At 44.1% G+C, this 21,996-nt stretch overlaps 1 protein-coding gene across 4 annotated transcripts; it reads left to right on the top strand.

Moving 5' to 3' along the window:
• The first annotated feature begins 367 nt into the window (after positions 1 to 367).
• Positions 368 to 7,404, top strand: LOC117643600. Of its 4 annotated transcripts, none has more exons than XM_034382574.1 (4): positions 368 to 471; positions 4,724 to 4,906; positions 6,417 to 6,581; positions 7,119 to 7,404. In XM_034382574.1, the coding sequence occupies exons 2-4, from the start codon at positions 4,808 to 4,810 to the stop codon at positions 7,287 to 7,289; spliced, it is 435 nt and encodes a 144-aa protein (XP_034238465.1). In that variant the 5' UTR covers positions 368 to 471; positions 4,724 to 4,807; the 3' UTR covers positions 7,290 to 7,404. The 4 variants fall into 4 exon arrangements, with proteins under 4 accessions (XP_034238465.1, XP_034238462.1, XP_034238463.1 ...); XM_034382571.1 differs by lacking the exon at positions 368 to 471 and adding an exon at positions 478 to 593; XM_034382572.1 differs by lacking the exon at positions 368 to 471 and adding an exon at positions 483 to 598.
• The last annotated feature ends 14,592 nt before the right edge of the window (positions 7,405 to 21,996 follow it).

Here is a 21,996-nt window from a genome sequence, read left to right as displayed (position 1 = left end):
GATGCGATAACGTGGGTTGCACTTACATGAGGGAAAGGAGGATCATGGTAGGTCACTGGTGAATGCCACTCCGGACGCCTTCTGTCCGGAAGTTTACATCACGTCTTTACCTTGTCTTACCTTCTCGATGTCTTTCTTTCTCGAGGGTTCCACAAGATGTCATGCAGTTTGACCTGCAGTACTTTGTAGTAATTGAAGGAAAGACCTTTTTTTTATCCTCACAGTATTTTTTAGTGTGTTGCCCCGACACATAGTTGAAATCTCGAAATACATCATCATTCAGGTGCCTATTTGGCGGGGAAAGTCGTATCAGTAGCGGATCAGCACGCCCGCCACTGACGCAGCTTTCAGGCGGAAGGACATCTTTCGTGTCAGCCCCCCTTTTTTTCCCCGTCACTGGGACATGCAACATTCGATAAACTCAAAACACCAACCGGCAATGGGTGGCCGAACAGGACTGAAGGCCGAGCAGTTTGTATCTTGGTGTCTGTAACATTTTCCCCAGCTGTGAGGCGATGCGACTGTGGGCGCAAGCCTTGCTCGCTTTGCAGCTGGCCCTCTTTCGCAACAGTGTGACGCATGGGGCAGTCGCAGTAAGGCAAGATCCGTAAGAGGCATTTTTTTAAAGAAGTCCGATCGTGGAACACGACCGATGCCGATTTCCTCCATTTTTTGGTCAAAGGTAGTCCTTGTGGGTCTAAGAAAGGCCACAAATTTTTTGGGCCGAAATATGCACCGTTCAGATTCTATGGGCAATTTTCGTTTTCTCTGACAACTTTTCACATTATATGGCCAAAATTGAAAAATCACCTTTCTGAGGCCTCTATGCACTCGATTGAGCTCAAAATGTGGTATCTTATGTAAAATCACGCGAGGAACACGAATCCGGTGCCCGTTTGTTGATAGGACAACCCAAACAGATGTTATGACTGTTTTTCAGGTTTTGTAGTGGCTTTTACTTTTCTTGGGGTTTTGGTGCTCGGCATCGCCCAGTGTACTCTATAACTACGTTTTCGTGCAAACCACATAAAATTGGCCTTTTTTCCGACTTCAGAGTTCGCCTAGGGTCTTCGTACCAGCAGAATCGGATTCCTTGTCCAAAATTACGCTTAGAGAACTTTGACACACTCATCTATCTCATTTATTACCCGATCTGTGACAAGTCTTCACATTTACCGCAATTCTACTTAAAGTAAATGCCTTACATCATTGCAAAACTTTAGAAAGCTGCCATTTCCAAACTACTTGAGCTACAGCGGTGAAATTTCACACCAACTCTGACATCACTTGGGACAATATTGAGAGCAAGAATATATAAGAGGTGACAGGGTTGGATTTCACCTCTCCGATTTAGCTCATTTTTGGTGGGTGTTTTAGTACCCTAGAGAGATGCCAAAAGCCGGAGTAGCAGGTCCGGCAAAAATTTATTGACCAATCTATAGCCGTTTCTCTATATTTTTGAGTTTTCTGACTTAAAGTTGGGACTTTTTTAATTTTTCTACAGTTTTTGCACTAGTAAGCTGAGATAAGGTTTTCCAGACGTACAATGAGCCAAGAAATCCAAATCTGGGTCCGGAATTGAGCTACGACCCATACTTCAGGAGATATTGGCAAAACACTGCGAAAAGTTACCAAAAAAGTCCCAAATCTTGGGGAAACGGTCAAAAATTCCTCTGAGAGGGTTCCCGGGGAGTCTAAACTTTAGAGAATGAACCAAGGAATCCAATGAGCACAACCCCATATTTTTCCGACGAACCGTTTAGAAATGGCAGACTTTCAAAGTTGAGCAATTTTTTTCCTTTTAATTTTTTACGCTTTTTGACCCCGTAGGACTGTATTTTCTTCTAGCATCCCATCGGCAATGTCCCTTACTATCCAGAGTCACGTGGTGCGAACGCCGCGATGCAAAACCTTGGAATCGAATGCGCAGCACTTCAGCGCCTGTGAGGATCCAGAATAGGCAGACCCGTCAAGCAGGCGCGCGTGACGGGTTGCCTACCCAGCGACGCGCAGGGGCTAGAGCCCTACATTACCCGTTGGCAGGAGCTTATGCCAGTGGAGCTCTCATCTTTTTTGTGTTTGGTAGGTGTTCTTGGTTTCAGATGCTTTCAGTGAAATTGAATTAACTTTAGAAGATTACAGCAAAACTGATGGAATTTATTTAAGAAATAACTTTGACAATCATATAGCATAACTGAGATCGAAAATTCCCCATGTTAATGTTCTCTATCCCAACAAATATGTAAGATAATAGCGCACAAAAATATGTTACAGTTAAATTTCCCAACTTCAACTAAATATGGGTTACATACAATGTAGTATAAATGTAAAAAGACCTTTTGCCAGTTCTGTGAGAAGAGTGCAGCAATGTTGAATAAGAATGATTATTGGCGAGGTCTTTTCATGATTCTCAAAGAATACAGCTTCTCTTCATCACTGAGGGATAGCACAAGTTTTTCATTATTGTCCTCTAAAACTAAATCACAGAGTACATGATCTCATGTAAACAGGTACAGAAAACATGTACAGAACCTCCGTGGTTGGCAAGGTACGGACGGTCCGGGTAAAAAATTGACCAGACATGTTCCGTGTAATTTCTGTACTTTTTTCTATCAGTGGGGTGGAGCGAGAACGGGGAGAGCGCGGCGCTGGGTCGTTCTCCCACAGGGGTAGGCTTCATGCCTCCAGCGTCGGACAATGAGACTCCAGGTCTGGAGCAAATCTTAACGGTCCCCTGGTCGCTGAAGAAAGGGCGAGAAGAGGTCAGTGGTGCCAACGGCCAGGAATCCAAAACAACCAGAAGGCCTAGAAGACCTGCTCAACACAGCCCCTAGAAACGGGGTGAACAAAGACGAGTGTCGGACTCGGATAAGGTGTATAGGGGTGGACGGCCAAAAGGCTGTTCCCGCTACATACCCAGATTCGTGGGCGTATGAACCCGGTCTACCGAGAAAACCACTCCTCTCAGTAGGGACGCCCCGTCACGTGCTGGTGAATCACCGACATGACCGGGCGGGCCCGAAAGGCAGACGATCACTTGTGGTCCAGCCGTTAATCGCAATCGCAGCGCTGGGTAGGCAACCCATCTCGCGCGCCTGCTTGACGGGTCTGCCTATGCTGGATCCTCACAGGCGCTGAAGTGCTGCGCATTCTATTCCAAGGTTTTGCATCGCGGCGTTCACACCACGTGACTCTGGATGGAAGGGGACATTGCCGATGGGATGCTAGAAGAAAATACAATCCTACGGGGTCAAAAAGCTTAAAAAATTGAAAGGAAAAAAAAACGCTCAACTTTGAAAGTCTGCCATTTCTAAACGGTTCGTCGGAAAAATATGGGGTTGTGCTCAATGGATTTCTTGGTTCATTCTCTAAAGTTTAGACCCCCCGGGAACCCTCTCAGAGGAATTTTTGACCGTTTCCCCAAGATTTGGGACTTTTTTGGTAACTTTTCGCAGTTTTTTGCCAATATCTCCTGAAGTATGGGTCGTAGCTCAATTCCAGACCCAGATTTGGATTCCTTGGCTCATTTTACGTCTGGAAAACCTTATCTCAGCTTCCTAGTGCAAAAACTGTAGAAAAATTAAAAAAAGTCCCAAATTTAAGTCAAAAAACTCAAAAATACAGAAAAACGGCAATAGATTGGTTAATAAATTTTTGCCGGACCTGCTACTCCGGCTTTTGGCATCTCTCTAGGGTACTAAAACACCAACCAAAAATGAGCCAAATCGGAGAGGTGAAATCCAACCCTGTCACATCTTATATATTCTTGCTCTTAGACTGAATATGGGGCGGAGACGGTCACGCGAAAGGTGGCTTATCTGATCTAAAACTACCCAGAAATGACGGTTTTTCAATTTTTGCAGCGCCACTGCTTTTTACGCGGCGTACACAAACTTTTTATCTCGTAGTATGATAGATTGGTCCTTTATCTATAAAATCCACTCATCGGATTGGCGAAAATCGATGCCGAGCACCAAAACCCCAAGAAAAGTAAAAGCCACTACAAAACCTGAAAAACAGTCATAACATCTGTTTGGGTTGTCCTATCAACAAACGGGCACCGGATTCGTGTTCCTCGCGTGATTTTACATAAGATACCACATTTTGAGCTCAATCGAGTGCATAGAGGCCTCAGAAAGGTGATTTTTCAATTTTGGCCATATAATGTGAAAAGTTGTCAGAGAAAACGAAAATTGCCCATAGAATCTGAACGGTGCATATTTCGGCCCAAAAAATTTGTGGCCTTTCTTAGACCCACAAGGACTACCTTTGACCAAAAAATGGAGGAAATCGGCATCGGTCGTGTTCCACGATCGGACTTCTTAAAAAAAATGCCTCTAAACTGGGCCTCCATATGGAATTTATAGGCTTAAATCTGTTTTGGAGCAAAATTTATCGAAAGGGAACAGGACCTTACAGCGACCTTCTCTGGTTCTGGCGAAATTTGGTCGGTGTGTTGGATCCCAAGCAGTGGTAGCCCGAAGACAAAATTTCACAGAGAAGAAAATGTTATTGGCTGAGCTATCGCCAATTTTCTGTTTCTGCCTCTATAGATTTTGGTTATATTTATAGCTTCCAGGCTTTTCGTGCCAGGTATCTAAAAATTGAGCCGCTAATTTTTCAGTCTAAATTTCATTCACGCTCTTTTGTATTTAGTAAGGGGATTCGTTCGAAACAGTGTTGTGTAAATAATTTGTAACTAAAAACATCCTGTTGACTTCAGGGTCCGTACCGCATAAGGATAAAGGCTCTAGGGAACTGCCCCAGAAATGAAGTGAGCGACCAGATATCGCCCTCCGACTTTCAAATGGACTCAATACTCAGACACAACCATTCTCGCAAGATTCCAGTCCTGGAGTTTAATTCCACCTTTCACAATGGGATGTTCCTGCGCGGGGAGTCCAAGGTATTACCAACCTTATCATCATTCCTTGTACCAGCACATGCACGGTATGAACTTTTCCTGGTGGGAAGGAAATGGGCGATTTCACTCTACCAAAAATGTCCTGTAAATGCCGTTAATTTATTACCAGTTTTCACTGTAGGTCAATTCACAGCGTTTGCTGTGAACTAGTTCACGGCGTTCACTGTGATCTCGGTTACAGTGTTCACTGTGATCTGGTCCCCAGCAAACACTGTGAGTTTGACGTCGCTGAGCACCGAAGTACTGCAAATCAGGCTCCAATTCACGGCGTTTACTGTGGCCAGATCACAGTGAACACTGTAACCGAGATCACAGTAAACGCCGTGAACTAGTTCACAGCAAACGCCGTGAATTGCATAACAGCAAACGTTGGTAATAAATTAACGGCGTTGACAGGACATTTTTTGTAGAGTGTTCCAGGAAGTCCCTGGAAAAACCAGGAACCTTTTTTACCGTGTAGAGCTATTCGGTTCGGAATAACCAATAACTCTTAAAACCTTACGAAGCATTTTGAGCATACATATAACAAACTCATATACTTTGTTATACGAAGAAACGGTTTGTAAATTACGAAGTATTTTCTCTGTAAGCTTATGTGTGCTCAAAATACTTTGTTATACAAACTACTTTTCTTTGTAAGGCCCAAAGTAGTTTGTAAGGTTTTCTCAGTGAAGGTAACCGATACTTTTGTTCATCTGTTAGCTTTTCAAGAATCAGAAGGGGTTCAAAAAAAGGAGCGGTACAGTCATTATCAGCAATGAGTCCGCCGGCTAAGAGTCAACTTTGTGTGACGGCCCCTCCTTGAGCAGGGGGGTTTATGGCCCGGCTGGGATGATAGGGGTCCTCCCTGCCGCGAGCGCTCGGGCAGCGCTCACCCGAGCGCTGGCGGGACCCGGAACCGGAGTGCCGACTAGGCCAGGTCACGTGGATACGTAAGGTGCCGGTCGGCTGAGCGCTTCTGGCCACTCCAGTGTACAATCCAAGGGCCGGCTAATGGTTTTATGACCTTCCGGAGCTCGGAGCACTGACGGAGCCCGGCCTGCGCACCATGTGCTGTTCTGTTTTCGCGAAGGCAAAGAGTGGCAGTCCGGTCCCAACCCGTCGACTCTTTGCCGATGAAGACAGTTTTCGACATAAATTTTTGGGCACCTGCACACTGCAAACTCAACAGTTTTTTGTTTCTCCTGAAAAAGATAAAAATTGAGTTATCCCCCTTTTCTGCTTCATGGATCACTTACAAACGCATGCTTGGTCAAGTACACACTAACAAGTGCATGCTTGGCAAGTACACACTTACAAACGCCTATGGTTAGCATAGAGTTATACGGCGCCAAGCATGCGTTTGTAAGTGTGTACTTGTCAAGCATGCATTTGTAAGTGTGTACTTGCCAAGCATGCATTTGTAAGTGTGTACTTCGTAGAAGACAGTAGGGTCTACTAGACAGTTAGGTTTGTAGTGCATCCGTGAAACTTCACTCCCTGCCGAACGCAGATCACGGTCGACTGCGCCAAGTGGGACCCCGTGTCCGGGTGGCGAGAGCACTTCCTCGTACTTCCCCTCGGAGAACTCTGCTTCGTGTTCGATGAGATTTTAGCCGACATCATTCACGACATATCTTCCAACGGTCAGATCCCCACCAAGTGCCCCATCGCTGATGTGAGTCAATATTGGCCATTCTTTAGTGAAATAGAAGACAGTGCGTCTCCCTGATCATTTGTATTACCTCCCTTTCCGTGATTTCCAGTTTCCTTTCATTAATTTAACCCGATATTTCTCTGGCCTCCCTCACCGGTATGAGCCCTACATATATTTTACTGCGTCGGAATACCCCATTGAGGACCACGCGGAGTGGGCCAGAAGACCGGCGCCGGCGTTCAAAACTCTAGACTCGGTTTGAGCTCCAGAGTCGCTTAACAGTTCTCCCCAACGTGTGACCCCACCATCGAAATGTTTCCCGAACGAGGAATCCATTGTTGGGGTCAATCAACGATAAATACGGTTCCTTGTCTCCTAAGGAACTCCCTCGATATCACCCATTTCTTTTACTAAAGTCTTCCTGAGATAATCAGCAACCGTTCCGTTCGGTTCGAGTCCTGTTAAGCAACTCGAAACTCGTTCAGAGTTTCGGCCGCCTGCCCTGGTCTTCTGGCCCACGATGCCCCGTCAGCCAGCATTTCCGTTTCGATTTCGCAGGGCGTGTATAAGGGAGGCACCACGCCGGCCGAGCTCCTCCCCATGCGCCACTTCCCGCTGCTGCCGTACGGGCGCTACAAGGCCATTGCTCGGTTCCTGCACAACAAGCCGCGTGCGCCTACCGGCATCCGAGGCTGTGTCCGCGCCGTGGTGGACGTAGTGTCTGTGTAAACCCATTTCACTCGTGAAAGACGTGACAAAAGAGAAGTTATCAAAACGTGCGGACGGGCGGCGTGCCCGGGTCGGCCGATTGCTCTCCATGCCAGGGCGCTGGCAATGGAGTCATCCCCCGTTACAAGTTGGCGTTTCAAGTTGAGAATTAATAAAAGCTGCTCCATTTTGATTCTACTGGGCTTTGTTTCTTGTCTTCGTCTCCTTCCCACACTGGGAAAAGTGGTTGACTCCTGGAATGAAAACTTCGATCCCCCAAGCTTGAACACTTCAATAAAAATAGAACTGGTCAAACCTTTGACTGGGACGCTTGAAGTAGTTTGAGCAGTGTGTTCTGTTTCCGCTTTTGAACGGTTCAATGACTACAATCGTCTGATTTTTTTGTCAGCTTTTAACGAGTTTCATAAATCTTACCGCTCTTTCCATGAACCGTGGTTAAACATCACCAATAGGGTCGCCCAACTAGTTTAACGTCAAGAATGCATTTTCATTAGATGCACTCAATCACATTATCCAACGGCACTGGTTCAAGTGAAGGTATTCCGACTACAAAGCACAATTAATAGAGTCCTATGAACATTTTATGTCCCAAAGCATTTTTTTAAATTCTAAAAAGGTGGATTTTTTGGGGGGTTACCCCAGCAGGTATACAGTCCCACCAGTTTTAATCCCACGAGGTATAATTCCTCGTGGTAACGTATAGCTCCTCGTATAACGCCTCCTAATACCTCTTTTTTTTGTTAGTGTTTCTTTTTTAACGAGGGGGTAAACACTCCACGAAATCGTGTACAGAGTACTCGGTATTACGCTGTATTACGGGGACATTACACGTGTATTACCACTGATTTTCCGAATGTAATAATGAACTCATTTAAAAAGCAATAACATGTTTATTGCATTAGTAGCGCCATGGAAAAGTTATTGCATTAAAAGTGCAATAATTATTGTATTGCATTAGCGCATTTATCGCATTATTTGTGTAGTTATCATTTTATCACGCCGAAACTGTGATAATCTGGGCCCAGACCGGCCAAACCCTAAGGGACTTATTGCAATTTTAGTGCGATAATTTTTTATGGCTGCCACAGATGCGATAATTTGAGAGAATCCCACTAGCCTTTTCATCGCAGCAAATTGTATGAAAGTTATCACATTAGAAATACCAGTGACGGCACTAAAATGCCCAAATTAGGCATATTTAGCACAAAAATGGCATTACCATGACGTGTATTACGCGTAATACACGGTTTTTGTGTACAGGGTATTACGCGAGTGTTTACCCCCTCGTTTTTTAATGTGTTCCAATAGGTGTCTAGTGTGTTGGGAGAAGGAAGTATCAGAAAGAGTTTAAGTTTGGGCTAAAAATGAATGGTCGTTATTTTTTTTCTTAACATTATAGATTTATTAACAATACAATTGATACAATAACAATACATCTAATACAATTTCAGATTTGATGATGCAAAGAAACAATAAATGTATCAGTAAGCACAGCACGACAGTACACCGGTATTTTCAATGGTATCGACTTAAAACTAAGCCAACGATAGGACATGCATTTGACTACATTTTAGGAATGAAAGTGTAGGCTGTAACTTATAGTTTCCATGTCAGAAATAACAAAGAAAATATCATTCTGCTTTGAAATACAAATCTTTTCAATACTACTACATACAGGTAGACCAAATTCATTACAAGATAATGCAAGACAAGTTCCAGGTCTGTACATTGTACCACTATTTTTCACAAAATTTTGACAGGAAATGAACTTAAAATCTGGATTTAAAGGAATGTCATAGATACGACTTACGTCAGTATTTTTGAATGTGACATGTCTGCAACTACACTGTTAGAAATTAGCTCCGAAATTTTATGGAGAAAAACCCTATAATCACGTTCATGGAGACTCCATTCATTTTCCATTTATTTTCGGAGAGATTTTCTCAGCGCTTATAAAGATGTTCTTCGGAGCATTCCTTGGGTCCAGATAGGAGGTAACATGGAAGTCTTTTCTCAAATATATTAAAGAGGACTTCGCTGAAGCATTTTTTTGGTCTGATATGGTCAAGAAGGGACAACCTCATTCGAGCTCATTTGACTTATATCCTGTAGCTTTCCCTTTATATTATGAAAACTGAGCTCAAAAAGTAGGGGTTCACCCTTCCCTCAATTTTAAACTGGTTGCAAACCTTTTTTCGTGTTTTTGTGATAGTGCAGCATGCATTTTCGTTCAAAATTCCGAAATTTTTCGGAGAAAGCCCAGAATTTGCATTTATGGAGAGCTCCATGCAGAAATTTCGGAAAAACTCCATGATTTTTCCATTTTTTTTCGGAATTTTCTGACAGTGTAACAGATGTTCTTTCAGTAAAACCTCTGAAGCAAAGAAGACGGTAGGCAAAGATCAATTGATGTTTAGGTGCAACAGAGAGAGATAGGTTACCCCTAGAAACACAAACATTGCTGTATCTTTTCAATATGCGATGCTTGGATTCAAAGAGCATGCTCCAGTAATGCTCAGAGGCCTGGATTGGCTTATTTTGAACGCAAAATGTAACATACGGTGATGTTTAGGTTTTAAAGTATCACCCGACAACCTAACATACAATTTGTGATGTTGGATGATCAAATAATCTAGGTAAGCAATGGTTGCAAACTGAAGTTTGGGACTCATCAAGATGATGATAATATCGTACAGAAACAAACTCAATGTCCAATATTTATGATCATGTGGAACTAAATTTCCTATAATTCCAGGGAAATTCTGGACAAAGACTAACATCGAATCAGCTGACATACGGAGAGATCCTGCTTTCAAATCTTTTTCTGCAATGAGTGGAGGCCTATTAATAGCATTTCCATAATACTATTGAAGAAATCTAAGGTAAAATACTTTCTTAGAAACACAAAATAATACAATATTTCAGTCATATCATAATTGCACACACCTTCCAAGCAATCATGCATTAAATCCGTAGTATAATTAGAAGTTATGTGAAAATAATCTATTGCATTAAAAACACACTCTTCTTTAATACCATCAGCAGATGGGTCAGCAGTAATAAGTCCTCATTGTAGTTCTCAACAGTGCGAAGTACTGAACAATCTTGTTTGCAGGTATCCACTATCTTTTTTGGTTATTTTACAATACATGCAGGGGTAGTTTGCAGTGAAACTTTCCACCAATCCCAGAAAAGAATGCAAACCTAAGTTGTCTCCAAGTATTAAACCAACATAGAAATAAACTTAGAGTCCCCTCTTTCAGTGCTGATAGTAATGCCATTAGTTCCCATTTTGATAAACTTCCACTATCACTTTGTTGAAAATTACTTTGTTGTTTGAAGTTTCCCACACACGGCACTACGATCAGCAGCATGAAACAATAACACAAGAAAATGCTTCTCTAGCATGGAAACAAATAGGGACGGGCGATTTCCAAATTTTAGTATCGCGATTGCGATTTCTCATATATCGCGATTTCATGCGATTAATCGCAAAATCGCAAGAATCGCAAAAATCGCAAGAATCGCAAGAATAGCAAAATCGCAAACAAACGCAACAATACGTAAATACTACCCATTATGGCACAAAATCTTTTAAAAAAGTGCCAAAACAAATTCCTGAGTGGTCAAATGGCAGGCTAGTGGCACCGACAACACGCGCCAGCCTCGTTCGGTGCAGTGGTCGCGAAATCCATGCACGGTGCGATCTTTGCGATTTAGCGATTTTTTGCGATTTTGCGATTAATCGCCGAGGTTCAAAAACCAAAATCGCATCGCGATTTTTTGAAAAAATCGCATCGCACCTGCGATTAATTGCAAAATCGCCCGTCCCTAGAAACAAACTCTGGAGGGAGACATGGACACTTTGCATACATTGCAGCTAACTTATGAATCGAACTGTGAGAACCAAGATCATTGCCTGTTACAATCTCGTCAAAATGGAAAAAGAGAGGTGAAACAAGTTTACCAACAAAGTTTAGACATTTAGTTTTCGGAAGTTTACTTTGCACAAAATTACTCAGATAATCTTCATCGATCTTCATTCTCTAAAGACTGGACATATGATTTCACAGCAGAAAGTACACTGGGCAATTCAAACAAGCTTTCAAACTTTGTTTCAAACTGACAAATTGACCAAACTGAGATTTAAGAAATGCCCCCGCTTAACTCTTAAGACGGTTAATGAGGCGAAACGTCCCAATATCCTTGTAGATAGACAACCTGTGATACACATTTGCCAGAAGTGCCCGACCCCCACAACGGAAATCCTGGAGGCAAAAGCGCTCAGCAGCTTTGGCCAAATAAACGAAAATAGGTCACCGCGTCCCAGGGCCACCAATAGGCATGGGCCTTTATCCCAAACAGCTTGCTACCCAACTGCGGTGAAGACTCAAAGAAGGAGCATCGACGTTCATCATTAATATATATATATATATATTCAAGCATCAGAGAAAAAAATAGCATTTGTGTCAACGTTGCGATACAACGCACTTTTTTTTACAGCAAACAATTTGAAGGTTGTGCCGTTCAGTTACTCCTCCAGCTGTCGACTCTTCTTTCAATCGAAGAATGCTCGCATCATGCAGGTCAACGAATACATGCTAAACGAGTTCAGGGCCTGGAACAGAGCCCGCAGGAAGCGCTTGGTGAATCAAAAGTTGCGCTCTCATTCCAGGAGCGTGGCATGTTCTCCACGTGTGCAGGGGTGTTTGCAGGCTGAAGTGACACTTCCGGCAAAGACAGTGAACAAAAGTCACCCTAAACTTTGTGTTCTCTCGATCTGCACTGCAAGAAAAAAAAACACAACAAAAGTACACCCGTACAGAAAAATTCAGTACGCTTTTGGGTCGTTTTCGGGACGCTTTTAGGTCGCTCCCCTGTCGACTAGGTCGCTTTTGGTGCGCGCGCAGTGAGACTAGTATGCTTTTGGTCATCGAAACAAGGAGGACTGGTTCGCGAAGGGTGCGCTTTGCCGGGACTGGGGCGTGAATAGGACGCGTCGTTGGCCCGTCGGAGGCGTACTAGGTCGCTAAAGGTTCGCGTGCGAAGGGACTAGGTCGCTTTTGGTCACCGGCAGAGCGAACTAGTTCGCTCGGAGTACGCGAAACGCAGTCTCATCACGCCCCAGTCCGCCCTGGACGGGTACTATTAGCGTACTGGTGCGCTCTGCCGGTGACCAAAAGCGACCCAGTCCTCACGAACGCGAACCTTTAGCGACCCAGTGCGCCTCCGATGGGCCACACGCACTGCCGTCGTCTTAGAGGCCGCACATTCTTCTTGCCCTTCGGTACACTGCGAGAAAAGATCACGGTTAATCCTGTACTGATTACTCCAGACTTCACCGTACTTTTTTTAACAGGCAATGCTGTCGTTTTTTTACAGGCAGTAAGGGAGAGGGGGGCACATAGTGACACGGGGCTAGTAGTGACAGTTCGTGTTTCGTACTGTTCCCGCGCGATTTCTGCCCTCATAATTTTTCATAAGCTTTGTTTCAAGTCCAGAACGATGTTTTGAGAAGGTGGTGGAAGAGAGAGAAGTCGGAAGGGCGTCATTAATTTTGGGAAATTTGACCCTCCGGAAACGAGGCATAACCTAAACTTTCTTTCCATATTTGAAGTCCTGTAGCATGTCTTTAATGATATTTGAAAGCTTATCATATGTTTCTCCGTTTGCTCTACATGTCAATACGTCATATCGACCAAATATTTAATGTATCAGTCAATCTGGATGAAGGAGGTTAAGTTCCAAAGTTTACTTTGTCTCATGGGGTAAATAGTGACAAAAATTCGGGGTAAATAGTGACACTCGTCTACTGGCATTTTTGAATTAATATGCCAAATTTTTGACTTTTGTTTATGTTTTTTATTAGGCTGTTAAGTTTTTGGTCTTTATGTTAGGTTTGGACCATTTTAGGTTTGAGGTGAAGCGTTACAAATTTTTTTGAGGTCTGGTCTCAATTCTTGTCGAAGAAACTTTGCGCTCAATATGAAATTTTAGCTTTTCTTAATTAACTGGAAAAGTGACTGTTCCATGTCCTCCAGGATCATTCTACCAGTACAAAGAAGTATTTTAAGTAACAAAATATGAATGTTAATACTCTGAACATTAAATCTTCTTGTAAAAAAAAATTAAACGGGTATTTTATAAAATGATCAACCTGACCTAACCTAACCTAGATGTAGGGCCTTAAAGAATATTAGCCGTCAAACGTTGTGGAAGGGCTGTCTGTCAGTGAGAGTACACAAGAAGGGCAGCTGCTAACATATGGTAAACGGCAAAGCCGCTGCTCCTCACATTTGGAAACCCCTAAACATCTGTATCCTCTTTGATAGAAAAATATTGAGTTTTTCCTCTTAATTTAGATTTGGCACTGTTAACATTTCAGAAAACACTTAAAAACATTTTATAACTATTTTGTTATGTCAAGAATGGAGGTTTATCAAAGGAAATTGATAGTGTCACTATGTACCCCCAAGCTGTCACTATTTACCCCAGGGTGGGGTAAATAGTGACAGTTGCAAGGTTTACCAGAAAAGCTTTTGGAAGGGATTTGTGTGACTCAGACAACTCGAATGCTACCTTTTCTTACTCAAATAATACCAAACTTCAGTTTTATTTTTAAAAAATGGGAAAATGTCCATTAAGACGGCTGTAGGACCGAAAAGAAATTATCTGTCACTATTTGCCCCCCTCTCCCTTACCGTAATTTTTTTTACAGGAAACGCCGTACTTTTTTTACAGGGAATCCCGTACATTTTTCCCCGGCAATCCCGTACTTTTAATACCTATCAAAAACTGCTATAATTTTGTTCAGTCGGTTGACCCTCTTTTTCGAAGTTCCTGATGTACGCAACTGCTGAAGTCGGACTCCTGGACCCCTCTTCCGACCACTCGTTGGAAAGGTCTTGACGAGACCTATTGAAAGGTGCAATAAAATTTTTCAGTCGGTCGACCCCCTTTTTTCAAGATCCTGATGTGGACACTACTTGAAAGCGGCCTTTGTTGGGACCAGATCTGGTCTTTCCTACGGCATGGACTGTACGGAAGAACGGTAACTACTGTTAAAAGACTACGGAATATTTTGTAAAACAAGTACGGTAAATACTGTAGACTGTACGGAGGATACTGGTTTTTGAAGTACGGTAAAATTTGGCAAAAAAAATATCCAGGATTTACCGTCATTTTTTCTCAGAGTGTACCCTGTGCGAAGAGTTTGCCATAAGGGGCATATTGGGGCCCCTTTGAACTACGTAGCCTATGTCTCTACCGTAGTTTAAAATCATGGTAAAAGTAATCCGACAGTTTCAAATGCTGCCTGATAACAATCTGCCAGTAAGATACTAATGCCACGTCGCCAATCTAGTCACTAAATAGATTCAGCTTTGGTAACAAAACAATGACACAGTGCCGATATGCAATTTTCAGTTCGTGTAGTTTTCTTCGGGTCAAACCATTAACTCGGGGTCAAATTAAAACAATTTTCCCGTAGCACTCTCGTGCGCTTGTGACGAAGTATCTAATCATGATATCCGCGTCGAAAACCGCATCTCTCTATCTTTATTCTGGCGCCCTCCAGAGAGCGAAGACTGAGTGCGAGCGGAGCGCTGGGCGCCGAGCCGCGCTGAGCCAGTGAAGAGGCTCGCCTGCGGGCCCAGTCCTCGTGTTTCAGGTTAGCGCAGTGGGCAGCGACGTCGACACCGAGGATCCAGAGGAGTCCACATCACCGAAGGCCAGGGGTTCGACTACCATCAGCACCGACGCCCTCAAAAGAAAATGCCAGCCCCTCCCCCAGTGTCGGCCCTCTCTTTTGACTCTCGGAATCGGACGGGGACTAAAAGCGTACTAGTCCCCCCGTCACCGAAAGCGAACTAAAAGCGTACCGGTCCGGCGCGGACTAGGACGCTTTGAGGGCGGTTTTTGGTCGATTTGGTCCAGGAAGCGGACTAGTCCCCTCGTCGGAGGGGACTAAAAGCGACCTAGTCTACGCGTACCAAAAGCGTACTGTTTGGGGACTAAAAGCGTACTGTATTTTTCTGTAAGGGCATAAATTACTGGCAAATTTTATCAGGAATTTATTGTACTTTCAAAGTACAACAATTGTTGTACAAAGTACAATGGAACCGGCATGACGAGTGCTGGGCAGCGCAATCTTGGTCACTATGACTAGCTTGTCGAGGAAATCGAAAACTGACTGCTAGCCCCTCTTTTCATCACCGCCACTTGCTTCAGTGACGTTTTTTGTTGAATTGAATATGTGTTTAGTTAAGATTGAAATATTAAGCCAATAGATTTGTTACCTTTCACAGAACCACTGGTGCGCTCCCTTAAGGACATTGACAGTCTTTCAAGCTCTTCAAGGGCGTGGCTCGTTAATGCCGTTGGAAAGGCCATGAATTAGTCCAGGACTTTTTAAAGGCGTCGTTACACTGAGATACCTAACGCTATGAGTATAGCACGTATGGTGCAATGCAGGTGAGATATCGCACCGCACGAATTGACGCTATGCTCATAGCGTTTGATTCTCAGTGTAAAATGCCTTTGTTACGCAGTGAGAACGGTGTCCTGCGATCCCTAGTCACTTACTCCGAGGATGGCCTCGAGTCCGCAGTGGCCAAGGCCGAGGAGGCTGAACCGGTTGTCCTGAACGTCACCTTTTATATCCTTTGATATTGGATCAAGGCTTCACTCAGATTGATACGGAAGTCACCGTCACTACCATCGCCCTTTCTGGATGATGGACGCATCGTCGCTCAACTTTAGTTGATGAGCCAGTGTTTCAGGGCACTAATTCAGGGCACTAATTAAAATTGGTCGCCCTCATTTCGGTAACGTCGTCACTAAGCGAAAAAAAACACAGTAAATTCTGTTGTTTTTTTTTTTTGGCGGGGTTTACTGTAGTTCAGAACACAGGATTTACTGTGCCTGGCCACAGTTTTTACTGTACCTGGTACAGCATATTCCGTACTCCACTCCTGTGGTACAGTAAATCCCGTACAAAGTACAGTAAATCCTGTACTCTGAACTACAGTGACAGCTGTAGTAATCACTACAGGATTTACTGTGATTTTTTCCTACAGTATGCACACTAAACTTCTTACGGATTCATCTATCTGTATTACGGACATTTTTGTGCAATTACGGATAGATTTTGCTTGTAATACGGATGAAATCATCCGTATTACAAAGAGTTTTTCGTCCGTACTTTACGGATATTTTCGTCTGTATGTTACGGACACGAAAACCTTTGTATTACGGATGAAATCATCCGTATTACAAACAAAATCCATCCGTAATTCACTGGTTTTTTGACAAAGGGGCGTAAGTCCACAAATTGGCAAAATCCACTTTTTTTCAGAAAAGAATTTAAAATTAAAGAACAAGCCTACTGGTTTTTGAAAAATGAAAATATCTCAATTAGTTCAGAAGATACAGAAGGTGTCCAAAGGGCGTAAGTCCATTCCATTTTTGACAAAGGGGCGTAAGTCCACCCGTTTTCTGACAAAGAGGCGTAAGTCCAGGTGGTTTTTTGACAAAGAGGCGTAAGTCCAGGTGGTTTTTTGACAAAGAGGCGTAAGTCCAGGTGGGTTTTTGACAAAGAGGCGTAAGTCCAGGTGGGTTTTTGACAAAGAGGCGTAAGTCCATTGGCCATTCTGACAAAGAGGCGTAAGTCCACAGGCCATTTTGACAAACAGGCGTAAGTCCATGGGTCATTCTGACAAACAGGCGTAAGTCCATAGAACATTCTGACAAACAGGCGTAAGTCCATAGAGCTTTCTGACAATCAGGCGTAAGTCCATGGACCTTAAGTCGTAAGTCCGTTGCATAAGTCCACAGACCATCCCAATCAACTAACCACTCATGAGGTCACTGAGTGGTTTGCAACTTGTGAACACTGTTCCAATCAAATAATAATGACTACAGTGCAAACCTAACTGTCAACTAAGTACACACCTAAAAATGCAAGCTTCCAAGTACACATAAACGCATGCTTGGCCAAGTACATACTTACAAATGCATGCTTGCAAGTACACACTAACAAACGCATCCCTGGCGCCGTATAACTCCATGCGTGAAGCATGCGTTTGTAAGTGTGGACTTGCAAGCATGCATTTGTAAGTGTGTACTTAGTAGACAGTTAGGTTTGAAGTGTAACGTTTCCTCTCATCTCAATCGCATCAGGCTTACAATACGTATTTCAGAATGGACTCTTACATCTTTGCGAGGGTAATCAGATTTAAAAGAGCAGCATTCTTCCTCACCGGAGTCCGATGGAGATGGTGATTGGCGCATTAATCTTCTGCAGCAGGGGAGAACCTGGACTCATCCATGCTGATAACCTCCATGTAGCACACTCTGTGTTGGGCCCATGACTTTTAGGCCAAGTGCTGCCTAAGAAGACGAATGCAACATTCACCATCGTCATCGGACTCTGGTTTCACCATCATCATCGGACTCAGGTGACGAAGAATGCTGGTCTTTTAGATCTGATACCCCTTGCAAATATTTAAGAGTCCGTTTTGAGATATGTATTGTTAGCCTGATGGGATTGAGATGAGAGGAACCATTAGTCATTATTATTTGATTAAAACAGTGTTGACATGTTGCAAACCACTCTGTGACCTCATGAGTGGACATTCGCCATTTTCACCACATTAGCTGTGGACATTCGTAAGTGGTTAATTACAAATCAGAACTAGTTTATCGGGATAGTCTGTGGACTTACGCCTGTTTGTCAGAATGGCCTATGGACTTACGCCTGTTTGTCAGAATGGCTAATGGACTTACGCCTCTTTGTCAAAAATCCACCTGGACTTACGCCTCTTTGTCAAAAAACCACCTGGACTTACGCCTCTTTGTCAAAAATCCACCTGGACTTACGTCTCTTTGTCAAAAAACCACCTGGACTTACGCCTCTTTGTCAAAAATCCACCTGGACTTACGCCTCTTTGTCAAAAATCACACCTCATTTGGAAGGGTTTTTCTGACATTGTAGGAGTTACAAAAGAGTTACACACATGAGATTTTTACCAAAAGATGCAAACTTTCTCAAAGAATTTGTCACAAAAATTTGAGTGTTGTGTGGGAATTTATAGATCTTAGGAGCTAAAAACTGTATGTTTTTTGGCCGTCCTGAAAAATTTGGTTCAGTGGACTTACGCCTCTTTGTCAAAAAACCAGTGAATTGCAATTGCACAAAAATGTCCGTATTGCGGATACATGGTGTCCGTAAGGAGTCTTCAGTGCACACGCGGTGGCCCCAGAAAGACGTCGTCGGGGACCTCACGGCGTGGCTACCCAAATTTGGGCGCCTTCACGCCAGCGATGAATTTTTCGCCACCCAAAACACACTTCTTTGAAGGGCGATGGTGGTGACTTTTTGATTCTGTGTTGTTACCTCTTTCTCGGCACTTCGGTGGAATACTTCACGGTGCTGCACCACGAAACTCCGCAGCTCCACGTACAAAGCCTGGAACTACAACTCAAAACTAACACCTGTCCAGCACTCGCATGGAATTGTGTTGGGCTCCCTCAACTGGAGTAGTCGCGAGGGGAGGATCACTCAGCATCCTATATTCCATAAGTACGGATATGTACACCTCCCAACTAGGGATGTGCGAATCAAGAATATGCATTTCGAATCGAATCTCGAAAATAAGTTTCGAATCGAACTCGAATCGAATCTGGAAAAAGTTGTCGAATCGAATTCGAACTGAAACTTTTAAAAAAATGGTGCGTTTCAAAACACATTTTCTGTATTAAAGGAGGGGCATATAGCAGGAATACAAAAAGAAGAAAAGAAAAGCATCTGATCTTGCTTTGGCATAAAAACAACGCTATGCACGCGAAATTCAACCGTTTCCGTGCAACCGATTCGAAGACGAACCACTGTCGATTCGAAGATTTCGAATATTCAAGGTCGAAGCAAAGAGATCCGTCCCCGAATTGAATCGAATCAGGGGTGATTCGATTCGATACCGAACTATTCCTACACACTGTAAAAAATATCGTGAATTTACGAAATATTACTACACGATATGTTTCACAAACAAAAAGGTTATTGTTTTGTTAATTTACAAAATGTATCGCAATCCTACAAAATCATCACAAAATGTATCGTAATCCTACAAAATCACTTCGAGAGAGAAATCTTCCTAAATTGGCGAAGTTACAGACAATATCATTACGAAATGTTTTGTTTAGTGAGGCTTTACGAAATATTTTCCAAAAACAACGAAAAAAGTTTGGGTAATTTTTTGTTGCGAAGTTGTCGCTAATATATGAAAACATTTCGTTAACTTTTTGAACTGAAACATTTGTTGTTACGAGTAAAACAAAAATTTTGGAAGATTTTTTACAGCACGCTTGTTGAAGCTGAAAATCTTGATAATGGGCCGAAAATCGACATAAACGACATTTTTGTAAAATTACGAACAGTTCGTAAAGGAAAATTACCCAAACTTTTTTCGTTATTTTACGAGAAATTTTTTTACAGTGCATCCCTACTTCCAACACTGATCAACTTCACGTTGTTCAACGTGTAAAGGCCTGATGTAGCGTTTTGGACGAGAGACATCAGATCATGCCGGAGAAATTTGCTCATTTTGAACATGTGAGTACACGGTAAAAACGGCACCTGGTTTTCCCAGGAGCCCTATGGCGAAGACATAGGCGATTTCCAGGGGGTTCCTGGGAAAACCAGGAACCGTTTTTGCCGTGTACACACGCCAAACTGTACACACTAGCCTTTAATGTCCCACGGATGATGCAATTTTAAGCACATCCGGTGGTGATGCAATTTTGCGTCCGCCAGGTGGGACAAATTGTCTAGTGAAAGTTCAAGTTGCAGGAGGCGTCGGACGAAACGTGTCGCGAGACGGAAACAAAATTGTATCAGTCGGATGTGCTTAAAATTGCATAAATCGTCGGACAATAAAAGTCCCATGACATTAGTGTATGCAAATGAGTACACTAGTGATTAGTGATACAACCCTCGAGTAAGTGGTCGTGCATTCTCAGCGACGCTTCGGGGTTCTTCGACTCGGAATGTGCAGTGCAAAGCGGACCTACCTCATTCTTTGGCCACTGGCACATCCCGATGACGACAAGCCCCATTGCCAGGAAAATAACCTGGCTCCGTACGGTCAAGGGGAAATTGTCCCCGAATATGAAAGTGTGGGGGTTTCTTGCGTCAGACGCGAAGACGATGACCATGTACACCATGACGAGCAGCACGCAACCGCCGTTGCAGTCGGTGCACTTGCGGAGCATGTCGTGTAGGAGGAACTGCCGCTGTCGCAGCGCTCGCCAGGGGTGGCCGTCGAGCAGGAGGCGGCCCTCCAAGCCCGCCCGCGCGGCCCGCCCGCACTCGACGCGCAGGTCGCCGGCCGCGGCGCCCAGCAGCGCCAGCGGACACACCAGGCGCATGTATTGGCTGGTGGCCACGACCATCTTGGCCAGGACGATGACGACTACCAACGGGCTCGCGGGGCTCGCACCAACGAGCACAGACATTGCGCTGGTGAAGAACTGGAAATTAGTCGCGATAATCGCGACGACGGTGATCGAGACCAGAAACATGGTGCGCCACCGGGTGGCGCGCAGCGGGTGCACGTCGAGGTACGCCCACAGGCAGCGCGCCAGCAAGGCCAGGTCGCGGCGACGCCACGCGTACAGCAAGGCCTCGGCCCACTGCAAGGCCGAGAAGACTGCCGCCGCGGCCGGAGACTTCGACAGCAAGAGGCAGCTGGTCACCACGAGGCGAGAGAACAAGAATACGACCACCAGCGCGGCCGCGTTCATGGGGCGCGCTTGGCCACCGCGCCACCACACTGGGATGAAGCCCACCAATGCCCCCACCTTGAGCGACAGCGCCCAGAGGCACAGCGTGGCCCGCCGGAAGGCCATGTCCTTACTGGGGCGGTGTGGCGATGGCTGCGCGACGCCAGCCGAGGCTAGGCGAACAGAACTGGATTTCAAAGACTCGCTCAATACGGCCCTTTCCAAGTGGGCGCCCAAATAAGGGCCTCTGAGTGGCAACGCGACAACTACCAGTGCGGCGACTGCTGCCGTTCGACGGGTAACTTGAAAGCACGCTTTCAAAATCTGACATACTACACCCCATCAGCCATAACTTCGCTTGTTGACTTCCAAAGGAGCGGGACACCATATTCTTCACTCGCTTCGACTTGATGTCACGCTCCTGACAGTGTTTTCATGGCGAATTAGTACCAGAAGTAAGGAGGCCACCCTAGGGCACTTTCAGATATCTTTTGAGGTGGCTAATTTAAAGGTCTTGTGCTGTGGAATCATGTTTAAGTGAGAGTGAGACTTTGAACAAAATATTTTAGCACATGGATTTCGGAGATTTGAAGAATCTCGATATCTCTGGAACACAATGTCCATGTACTTTTATAAGGATGAAATTTTTTAACAAGCCCTTCGGCTGATAATTTTATGGAGTATGTTGGCGTCACGAAATCACCGCTTTTCACGTCATTGGCAGTTCTGATGAGTTCTGAATTGACATCAAAAGTAAGGATTGTCTTGGATCTGTTCTGACAGAAGCTTCAGACAAAAGAAACACCACTTCTTCGTCGGCGACATCATGGGACCGGGCACCTTTGGTGTTTTATCGGTTCTTTGTTTACATACGAACTGCCGAAAAGACATTTGAACGAAATTCGACCAGTTATATGGGTTGAAAGTT

Source organism: Thrips palmi, unplaced genomic scaffold (genome assembly GCF_012932325.1).
Source record: "Thrips palmi isolate BJ-2018 unplaced genomic scaffold, TpBJ-2018v1 HiC_scaffold_17, whole genome shotgun sequence".
Taxonomy (NCBI): domain Eukaryota; kingdom Metazoa; phylum Arthropoda; class Insecta; order Thysanoptera; family Thripidae; genus Thrips; species Thrips palmi.
This window is presented reverse-complemented; position numbering and strand designations above follow the sequence as displayed.